The sequence below is a fragment of the Heteronotia binoei genome, chromosome 10, assembly GCF_032191835.1.
Source record: "Heteronotia binoei isolate CCM8104 ecotype False Entrance Well chromosome 10, APGP_CSIRO_Hbin_v1, whole genome shotgun sequence".
NCBI classification, from domain to species: Eukaryota; Metazoa; Chordata; class Lepidosauria; order Squamata; family Gekkonidae; genus Heteronotia; species Heteronotia binoei.
Window position 1 is genome coordinate 78,411,118 of NC_083232.1, and position 11,262 is coordinate 78,422,379.

At 40.4% G+C, this 11,262-nt stretch overlaps 1 protein-coding gene across 2 annotated transcripts in view; it reads left to right on the plus strand.

The window, feature by feature from the left end:
* Positions 1-6,744, plus strand: part of AVL9 (AVL9 cell migration associated) — a 35,644-nt gene extending 28,900 nt beyond the window's left edge. For both annotated transcript variants that reach the window (XM_060247623.1, XM_060247622.1), the window contains 5 exons: positions 799-1,018; positions 2,833-2,950; positions 4,132-4,185; positions 4,409-4,497; positions 5,624-6,744. In XM_060247623.1, coding sequence (XP_060103606.1) covers positions 799-1,018; positions 2,833-2,950; positions 4,132-4,185; positions 4,409-4,497; positions 5,624-5,718 — 576 coding nt within the window. In that variant the 3' untranslated portion in view covers positions 5,719-6,744. The remainder of the gene's footprint in view (positions 1-798; positions 1,019-2,832; positions 2,951-4,131; positions 4,186-4,408; positions 4,498-5,623) is intronic.
* The last annotated feature ends 4,518 nt before the right edge of the window (positions 6,745-11,262 follow it).

The window sequence follows — 11,262 nt, forward strand, 5'->3', positions numbered from 1 at the left end:
AGTTAGCATGAGCTAGCTCACAGATTTTTAGCCTCCAGCTCGCACATTTTTGTCTTAGCTCAGGAAGGATGACCCCAGAGCATACTCATTTATGAAGTAGCTCACAGCTTTAATGCCAGTAGCTTACAAAGTAGAATTTTTGCTCACAAGACTCTACCTTAGAGGGAACATTGATCATGACCTGTAGTATAGTTTTGTTTCCATGTCACATGGAGTGTCTCTTCATCACCAATGGCAGCCCCAGCTGTACCTGACTTGGAAGGGACCAGGAGAGCCTTGCCCAGATCTGCCTGACAGGCTGGACCAGACTCCACCCCTCAGAACCAGTGTTCCCTCTAAGCTGAGTTAGCGTGAGCTAGCTCACAAATTTTTAGCCTCCAGCTCACACATTTTTGTCTTAGCTCAGGAAAAATAGCCCCAGAGCACAATAATTTATGCAGTCGCTCACAAAGTAGAATTTTTGCTCACAAGATTCTGCAGCTTCGAGGGAACATTGCTCAGAACCACCTGTGCAGTCCATACCACAGTTTACCACAAAGGAAAAAATAGGTCATTGGTGGGACTGGACAGAATCAGTAGATGGTTATGAGTTACAATGTACACGAGCTTAATCAATAAGCTGCCTTACTCCATGGTCTGGCAGAGAGCGCATACATCTCCAAACGTGATGCTATCCAATGACATCAGCTGTGGTTTACTGCACAAGGGAAATTCATTGCTCTCTTTAAAGCTATACCTATGTTTTGTTTTGCTCTGGACTGCTTTTTTTTCTCTTTTATGTGGGGTCAATCTCAACAGATTGAAGAAGCTCTTGTCCAAATCCATGACCCAGAGCTCAGGAAGGTTCTGAATCCCACGACGGCTGACCTGAGGTTTGCAGACTACCTGGTGAAGCACGTAACAGAGAACAGGGATGATGTATTCCTGGATGGCACTGGCTGGGAAGGAGGAGATGAGTGGATCCGGGCTCAGTTTAGCTTGTATCTCCATGCACTACTGGCTGCTACGCTTCAGCCAGGTAAGCTCTGTTTCTCCTTATAATCCCTTTAAACATTGTATTCCTTTTGCATAATATTCAGAAAAATCTAATAAGGATGAAAGAAAAAGATGATTTAGGGAGAAGGGTCAGGCCTGGTTTGCACACAGATGGCAGCCCTTTAACAACATGTTTAAAAAGGGGCTTCTTGTATTCCCCCACCCAGGCATGTGTCTGCCAGCTTGTTGCCCAAGTAAAGAGGGTGGTGTCTGCTGAAGAGTCTGTCTCTCCATGAAAAAGACTTTTTTTGACAGCACAGATTTCTTTGTGTTCGTGGTTAGGGCTACATGTGTGAAAGCTGGTGGGTTGTGAGGGGGTGGTGGTGCTTGCCCACATGCTGTGATCTGTGTCTGCTCTGCCATCTGCCACCCCTGGCATTTGCCAAAATGTTTTACAAATTCTTTGCTGATACTTGATGATAATAATAGCATATCAGCATTCCTCTGCTGTAGTGTGCTCAAAGCATGAGTCATCCGGGTATCATTTGGTTTTGTTGTAGGTGGGGGGTTGAAGTTGAAGGAGTAGCTTGCAAAAGATTCCCGTTTGTTTAGTTGTGCCTTCTGAAATTGTATTCCTAGCCCATCCTTTCTCCAAGGAGCTCAGGGGACACATACTTGGTTGTCCTCTTCCGCACCCCTTTTCAACAAAATTTGTCTTGAAGCTGTGGACCTCTTTATTTGTTGCTCAGGCTTTTAACACTGTACAAGCTTGTCAGCTAGCTATGAACCCACTCTTAAGGAAATATGTTTTTTCTGATTAAAGAAGATGGATTTCCCTGATTTGGAATTTTGACCTTTGTGACGCAGAGCTGTGTTTATAAAGTTTCATGCAATGTGAGTGAAGAGCCAGGGCTTGAACAAGATGCACAAGAATAAAATGTCCTGCCTCTCCAAATGCAGCTGACTCGTTAACTGCCATGTTGCTTCTCAAGCCGGTTCCCTACATTGCATTCCCACATCTCATGTAGATCACTAGCCTGGTTTTAAAAGCATGCTGCCTTTTCTCATTGATTCTGTAAATTGAACCTTTTTCATCTTCACTATTTTTTTTAATCTTTTGGCTGTAGAATAATAGTTCTAGAAAGCATGGCAGGATGCCTGTTCATTCAGGTGTTTAAATTGTAATGGGCAGGGCTTTGTTTGTAGCAGGAACTCCTTTGCATAGTAGTACCACACACCCCTGATGTAGCCAATTCTCCAAGAACTTACAGAGCTCTCAGTACAGGGCCTACTGTAAGCTCCAGGACTGGCTACATCAGGGGTGTGTGGCCTAATACGCAAAGGAGTTCCTGCTGCAAAAAAAGCTCTGGTTGTGGGTTTTCTGAAGGGTGTGTGGCAGTTGTATTACAAAACAAAATCAGTCTGCTTGCTTTACAGTGAGTGTACATTCATTTGTTATATCCATGTCTGCGTTCTGTTCCAAGATAGGTTGGCTCAAGCAAAGGCATGAACTTAAATGCAAAGGGATGGTATTTCTTTATTCACTCACAGACAAAAAGTATATGTGCGTGTAGATATACACATATATTTTGTTACCAATCAATTGCATGTTGGTAGTGAAAGAATACCCCCTCATGCATATCTGCCTATATGGTGGCAGGCAGCATATCTAGGGAGATATAACATACCGAATTTTCCATTTCAATCAGTTAGCTTTTCCCTTTGTTGAACAGCTACTGTCCTCCATTATCTGTTTCATGTATAGTATTTCCCATATAGATGCCGTGCTTTTTCATGGATGTATTCCAGAGTATGTGAAATGCTAGAGCTACTTAGTATATCTATTGTATTTGTTAGACAATGAAAAAATACTGTCAGACTTCGGAACAGCCTTTGTAGCAGCTTGGAAGAATACACACAATTACAGAGTGTGGAACAGCAATAAACACCCAGCTCTTGCGGAGGTAAATCCTAGGTAAGACATGAAGATTTTGTGCTTGTTTACAATTGAGCCGATGTTTGAAGCCCCATTTCACAACAGTGGGAATCAGTATCTTCAGTGAGGTAGATCCCGTTTTCAAGGAGTCTGTTGTAGAATGGGGGAGCCATGATGGAAAAGGAAGGACATGTAACTGGAAGACTGTGATTGGTACACAGGAACATGTGAGAAGAGACAGTCCTCTGTCTGTGCAGGCCCCAGGCTGTGAAAGGCTTTAAAACATCTTAAATTGAATTTCAGAAACAAACTAGCAGTGGGCTAGTAGAGCACAGAGTATAGGACTAGGACCTGGGATGACCAGGCTTTAAGACACACATGATGGGTTTGCAAGTGGAAGTCACTGCATGTCACTTAATTTCGAAGAAGAGGGTGAGGCCAAGATTTAGTGTTTCCTAATAGCAGTGGGTCCAATATTATAAACTGCAGTTTCTCTAGAAGATACCTGCCCACAAATATTTTTTTCCTCCTATTTAGCTTTCTTTGAAGACAGAATATGGAAAGGCCAATGTACAAGTTTTCAAATTAATTAGAGGGGTAGCCAAGTTAGTCCATTGTAGCAAAATAAAGTCCAGTGGCACTTTAAAGACTAACAGTACTTACTTTGGCATGGGCTTTTGTGACTCAGACCTCACTTTAGATATGTAGAAATAAAATCATTTTGTAAATTCTCTTACCTGTGCTCTTGATATTGCAATAGCCTCTGCTTCTGAATGTAGCTTCAGGCACAGTGTGAGTGGCCCTAGTTTATTGCATGTGCTGCTTCATTAGCCCTATATAAATTGTTGCTTAGAGGGGCAGATTGGCAACTGGACCCTGGTTGCACATACAGCTACTCAAGCCAGAAATGCAAGAGAAAGGCCAAGACGAAAGCAACTGGAATGTGATCTGGTAAAAATCAGGGAGCCACTTCAAGTGTCCATGAAGAAAGCTGTTCTGTAGGCCTGGGAAGAAATTCTGATAGGGGTCTATACCAAACATGCTTGTTCACTCTTCGAGGAAGGCTCTGATCTGATCCCCCGCCCCCCTCCCTGCAACTTTCTTTGAATGGGAGTGGTTTTTTGTTAAAATATTTCAGGTCTGAAAGAATGATGACTTTATTGTTAGGTGACAAACATTTACACCCCATTTTACCCCTCTCTCTTCTTCCTCCACCACAGTCACCCATTCCAAGGCCAATATTCAGTTTCAGATGTTAAATTAAGATTATCACAGTAAGTACTATATTTAACTATGCTTATGTTACTTTATTAAATCTGTGAACTGCTTTGTTTCAGTTGAGGCTTATACTTTAGGAGGAACTGATTGTTGTAATGTAAATAACTGCTAGGACGATTCTGATGCCAATATTATAGTAATTACTTAACTGATTCAATCAGCTCTACAGACATCAAATTCCTGTCACTTGTATGATGCTGTATTTTTCTTTTTGTGCAGTTCTGTTCAGAATAGCGAACGTGGCAAGAAAATTGGCAATGCCATGGTTACTACCAGTCGGAATGTTGTACAGACAGGAAAAGCTGTAGGTAAGAAGTCCCACCACCAGTATGCATTGTCAGCAGTATTTTGGTGTAGTGCTTGACTGCACAGACTCTTATCTGGGAGAACTGGGTTCGATTTCCCACTCCTCTACTTGCAGCTGCTGGAATGGGCTTGGGTCAGCCATAGCTCTTGTAGTTGTCCTTGAAAGGGCAGCTGCTGTAAGAGCTCTCTCAGCCCCACTTACCTCCCAAGGTGTCTGTTGCGGGTGGGGAGGTAAAAGCAGATTGTGACTGCTCTGAGATTCAGAGTATAGGGCGGGATATAAGTCAAATATCTTCTTTTTCTTCTTCTAATATTTACATATTGGGTAGCACTTCCTCCAGGCACCTGACCATGTATATCTGCTTGCACCTTTGGTGTTGTGAAGGGGTAGTAGGAAGGCAGCTGAGTCACTACACAGTGAACAAACAAGCCAGGAAGCTTGATGTTGTCCATCTCATCCATCAAAAAGAAGAGCTTGCAGGTGCGAGAAGAGGCACCAGCATTACATATCTTGTTTCTCTCCCTCCACCCCCCCACATTGCTTATTATTACTAATTATTGGCTAGATGAGCACAAGAGGTGAGATATAGACAGCATTTTCACTTAGTGTCCCTCAGTTCTCACTACAGCTCCCATAATCCCCATCTTTTTGGTGGTCCCTTTTCCACGGGTAGAAAACCTGGTTGGATCAAACCCAGCCTGATATTCTTTTAAGCAGTTGAAGTCCTGAGCTGCTTGATACTAAATTTGACTTCAAAGCCAGCTTTCTTCCCTTGTGTTCCACTAATATTCCTGACATCAATGGTCCTCTCCTTGCAGTTTTGGTGGTGTTTTCTTCACAACAGCCCTCTATGTACTGGTGGCTTGCCACAACCAAATCCACTTGAGATTTACTGTTACTGTTCTGAAGTGGCTATTCATAAAGGGTTAATTTAGATTTCGAGTCCTGTTTTAAACAGGTACTTATTCTGCCAGAGCCCAGGAGATGGGGTGTAATGTATGCAGAAACATTATCAGACTACAAGCCTTGAACTATAATTTAAGTAAAATTTCAGCAGGAGGCAAGATAAACGGTTTCTTTCTCTCCCAGCCCCTCCTGCAAATCATTTTGTTTCTTTTTTAATACAGGACAGTCAGTTGGAGGGGCCTTCACAAGTGCAAAGTCAGCCATGTCCTCCTGGCTTTCTGCTCTCACCCAGTCACCCCAGGGCCTTGGAGAGTAGCTGGAATGGAGTGGACCGCAGTGGCTTGTGGGGTTGTTTTGGTTTTTGTTTAGCAAAGCTGTCTGCTTTTAGAAAAACAAACCCACAGATAGTTTGAAGCATCATGAAGATGAAGAATGGCCTTTCAAACTATTTCACAGGATGTCAATTGCATTTAACACCTCTTTGTGTTTAAATTTGAGCCTTCGTAGAGACAGTAGCAAACAAGCCTTCACGTAGGACAGGCTTTGTTTTCTGACGTATGCTGTTCTGTGGATGGTGAAGATGTTTTATGTAAATCTTGCTGTATTTTAAAATCCATCTCTCTAGATGCCTTTTTTCTTTTTCGCATCAGCTGAACCATATTTCAGACTGGAATACAGAACTCACCTGCAAAGCCAGCATTCCAACAGCAAGCTTAAACCCCCTCCACTCCCAAGCCTATATGGAGAAATGAGTTCATTCCATTTCAGTGAAACGTATTTCCATACACCCATGCACGGCCAGTAACACTTTCCGCACCATTTAAGTTTTAATTTAGAATGGTCTAAAAAGCTGGCTGAAATACCTAGCTTTCATATTCTAAGAGTTGGTTCTTGGAGAAACCAGTTTTGCTGATTTAAAAATCCCCATTTTGTTAATGATGTGTATATATGATCTTAGCTCTTTTGTCTGATAACTGGGGAAACTTTAATTTTATGTTCCTTTTCCCTTCTGCTGTGTTTCTCCAGTAGGTGTTGAGAGCCTTTCACCAGTGAAAAACTGAGTACCTACCTCTCTAGTAAAATTACCCTCTGCAGGGGAGAGTCAGAAATGCTGCTGCTTCCTTTGTTCCTAGCTGCTATAGAATTCCTTATTAGTTCAGTGTGTGAACTAGCTGGAGACAGAAGCATATGCAAGATCACCTGTGTGCTAAATGAACTTAGCTTGGGGCAAACATAGCATGATTACAGCATGGCTGAGATTTATCCAAAGAGTAAAGAATTCCAAAGCTGCACACCTGTCCCTTTTTTAAAAAAATAAAATAAAAATTGCAGATGAAATGTTCATATTCCCTCCTTGGCTAATTTCACTTCCAAATTTCCAGTAGGCCAAATGTGCAAGAAGTCCATACCTGTTTGGCCCAACCATTTCTGGGTTTCCTCTTGAAATTCATATAGTACTAATAAAACATTGTGGGCCTACTAAAGGCAGAAAACTTTTCCAGCTCTGGGCTTCTGTCAGTTCTACAAAATCCTAGTTTGTAGGAGTTGATGGGCATTTTACAAGATGACTTTTATAGATGGAGTCAGATAACTTTATGCAATTTTCTTATACCACATGATGAGCTATAACCCATTGTCTATTTTGTAAAAACCAGAAATAAGGGTAAGTTGTAGCACACTGCCAAAATCATGTACATAGCCTTTGTACATGAGTGTGTATTCATTCACTTGTTATGAGTACAACACTTCACAGGTCACAAAGGTTCTCCCTCTGCATTTTAAATAGCTTCCTGCTAAGAGTTTTGTCTATAGTTAGTAATTTCAGGCCTTTCCCCCAAACTGCTGACACTTGAAACATCTTGTATTTTTCAAGTGCATAAAAATGTCAAAGGTGCTAACGGTATAAACTGGGTTGGCCAACGGTAGCTCTCCAGATTTTTTTTGCCTACAACTCCCATCAGCCCCAGCCATTGGCCATGCTGGCTGGGGCTGATAGGAGTTGTAGGCAAAAAACATCTGGAGAGCTACCGTTGGCCACCCTTGCTATAAACTACTCAAATGAGCCTCTACCCCATGGTTTGGGTCTCACAGTACAGGTGCTGCCTGTGCTTACCTAGTATATTATGTCCCTGAGGTTCTACTGCACAGCTAGTACCCTTTTACAGAAATTTTAGAAAGAACTAGGCATGCCATGGCAGGATAAACTAGAGCTTGTAGCATCATATGTCACAATCAGCCCTGCCACCTTTCATACTACTGTATTTTAGAAAAATTAGACTGCAGAATCCTTAAGCATAAGATGGGATCAAATGTTAATATCATAGAATTTTTAAAGTGATAATTATAAATATTGTATATGCATTTGTAGTGACCACTATCTTGAAAAAGTTCAGTATTTCACTCTAAACAACTACACCTGGTGTTTCAGCACAAAAATCAGGCAGTATTTAATTGTATAATTATGTGTCAGTGCAGTCTAGAAAAAACGTTTAGACAGGAAATATAGCATTCCTTCTGATTTAAGTAGAAGAGCTTGTCGCTGTGTGTACAACACAGTAAAGCACTTCCAATACAACTAATATACACTGAACAAATTTGTGAGACCCACTTTAATGAATTTTGTGAAACAGCATATAATCTCATTTTATATGAAACTGTTGGTGTTCCCACAATTTATTACTTGTTATTTGGGCCACAGGCTCTTATGGAAAACTTTATAACCAAAGTTTTACTCCCAGAAGAGAAAATTACATGAAGCTCTATCTGATGCATCTCAAACGAAGATGGTTCTCATCTTCACTAAGTTAGGAGCCCATAAAATGTAGCATGAGAAATGTTCTTGTGCTTCTAATCTTGTTAACTTACTGTTTTGTTAGAACTTTCCAAAGCTAATATAACCCTGCCCTAGCTATATTTTTAGTGACATTCTTCAAGGACCAGTATACAGAGCAAGTTAGTATGTAGGTTGTGTATAATGATTTTTCATTATACGTACCTCCCCAAAAAGGGATGTGATTAAAGAGACTGCAGCAAGCAATTCAGCACTGTATAAATTACTGAATATTAATACTTATTTTCGTATATCAGCATATGCATCTAAGCCCACTATAACAGATGACAAAGAGGAACACATTATATGCAGCCTGATCCACATAAGGTATTCTACACTACATGTAGAAAGCAATACAGCCTGGTATCTGTATGAACAAATCGCATGTAGCAAATTCATTAAACCCTATCCCCCCCCACCCCAAAAAAACCTCTGAGTTATAAGCCTAGTTGTGCAAAGGTCTTGCAGTTGTGCAGAAGTCCTGCTCCACAAGCAAGTGTTCAGGATGTAACACACTGCACAGGATGCCAGCACTGAGCTTATTGCAGTGTTATGGCCCTTAGAAGGATAAGTCAAATTTCTCATCCCAGCTGTTTAGGATCAGGCTATTACAAAATAAAAAGTTAAAAGTGCTGTGTGTGCTTTCTAGAAGTTATATATTTACATCATGCACAGAGAAAGTGATTCAAGTTTTAAAATCTAGAATTCAACAACATGTACCTTAACAGAGATTTGATATCTCCCATTTGAAATTGACCAATTTCTATTTTCTTACCAGATTTAGGAGACACAACACAAGGTTAATTTCCAAGCATGGGTTATTTTTAGTATAAAGTGATAAAAGTTACTTCTGTCTGATCTTTGCTGTCACCAGCCTACTGGGTTGGTAAGATTAAGTATCACATCTGTTAATGTGCAAAGAAGTTACTGTATCCCAAACGACTATGAATGCTGCTGTATATTTTGTTATAAATAAAATAAAAGATTGTTCCTGTTTTCCTTGAATACCATGTTACCAGGCACTGAATAAGTATTTCTTGGAAGAAGTACAAGTATGAGCTGGATGTGGCATGGGAATTCTTCTTGGGGCATAATCAGGAACAGGCTTCATGCTAGCAACTCTGTGCTATTTTGTTCAACACAAGGTACAACTGTAACAGTGAATTAGAAGAAAGTCCCAGCCTGGCTCTTGCTCACACCAAACAGGTATAGTAATTCAGGCTTTCCCTCACCAGTGGCAAAAGGCTAGCTTCTAGTGATGGAGAGAAGAGAGACAGTTGCAATATCTGTACAGTTACAGCTTTTTAAAATAGGAAAACAAACTGGACCTTTGACTACTCTATTGAAGAAAAACCTTTCAACCAAAATCATTCAAGTCTCTTCATTTACATTTATGAATTCCTTAAACTCTACTTAAAATCAAGGATAACACAAATGTCAAATTAATCTCCTAATAGCAGTACTAAACTTGTTAAAATGACCAGTAGTCTGCCTTCACAAAAAACCCTGCAGCTACTAATAGTTTTATCAAAAGCTAGTCCTAAAAATATGTGATTGCCTAGCTTTCCTTACTACTCTACAGATACTGCTTACAGTCAGTGTTAATCTACAAAATAAAGGTAGCATTCTCACCTGGGGCAGACTGAATTAGTCCATTTTCTAAACACCAGCCACCAAAACTAATAGCCAGCATTGAAACTTTCTTCTCATACAGTGACACCTATCTATCTGATGGTTTCAAATTTATACACACAAAAAGTTCTTCCAGTAATCTGCTTCAAGTATACTGTGGGCCTCAAAGAAACAGAATCTTCAAACATGATCAGCTTTTTGTTGTGTTGTCTTAATTACAAGTTCAAAAATGTTTTACTTTCTCTAACATTACTACAGCAGTCGAATCTTGTTCCAAGATATTATGGGTCATTGTTTATCTGCATGTAAGAGATTCTCTCCTCTCCTGTTAGATGAGCAAAGTTATTCCTGAACGATCAAGGACAATAAATTTCCTCCTAAAGCTAGATGCAAATTGAATATTTTAAAATTGAGAAAAATGCTGAGCAAAATAGGTACATGCATCCATTGATAGAAAAGCAGCTGAGGGGTATTAGAGAGTGAATCTTTTACATTTAAGCTGTGCACCTGGAATTCAAAAATAGGCTTAAATAATCAGAATCTCTCATGCAAATAGGTTGGATCCAACCAACTTATCTGCTGCCAGAAAGGAAGCAGTCTTTGACCACCTATATAGGCTATACAGAGAAAATAAAGGAATTTTCATGTACAAAAGCAATGTGGGATGGGAGCTGCAGTAGGGAAAAGAACTGGACTGTTTGAAAAACCTGGATGGATCCAACCATCATCATCTCCCTCCCTTCAGTGAAAACCTTACTGCAGGAACAAAACAAGCAATGAAGATCACAGCAGCAATGCAGTAACTCAAAGTTTTCAATGACATTTTTTTTAATGGAGACTTGTTCATATGCCTAACAAGAATTCAGCTTCCTCCAACCACATATCTCAGGAAGGGGTACCCCTAAAGAGATCTCTTTTTTAACTTACAAGGGTAGCTCTAGTCCACAGCAGTTCATTTCAAATGTGTGGATATCCTTAAGTTGCCCCAAATAGTTTTTGTTGAAGCAAATCAACACAGCTGATTCTCCTCTGGAATCAGCTTCAAAAGGAGTCTCAAAATTAAAAGAAACAGGAACAAGTGGTTTTCCTTTTCTATAGTCCTTTTGCATCTTCCCTGTTTAGACAGACGACACATCTCACCAGAGTAAGTAAATGGCAAGTTTTGTTTTAGCTGATAAATGCATGAGGAAGAACCATCATGTGACACTCCCTTTCCCTTCCTGCTGTCCCCACACCTCTACATAGCTAAAAAGCCAACCACCGTTAAGTGCTGCCACTTTATTGTCAAGTAAAGCAAGGTTTGAAGGGGTGAGATTCAGCAAACAGAAATCCCCTCAAAATCATATCAGATACTGCTGTTTCCAAGATAGTGATATCCTCACATACAGAGTGCACACA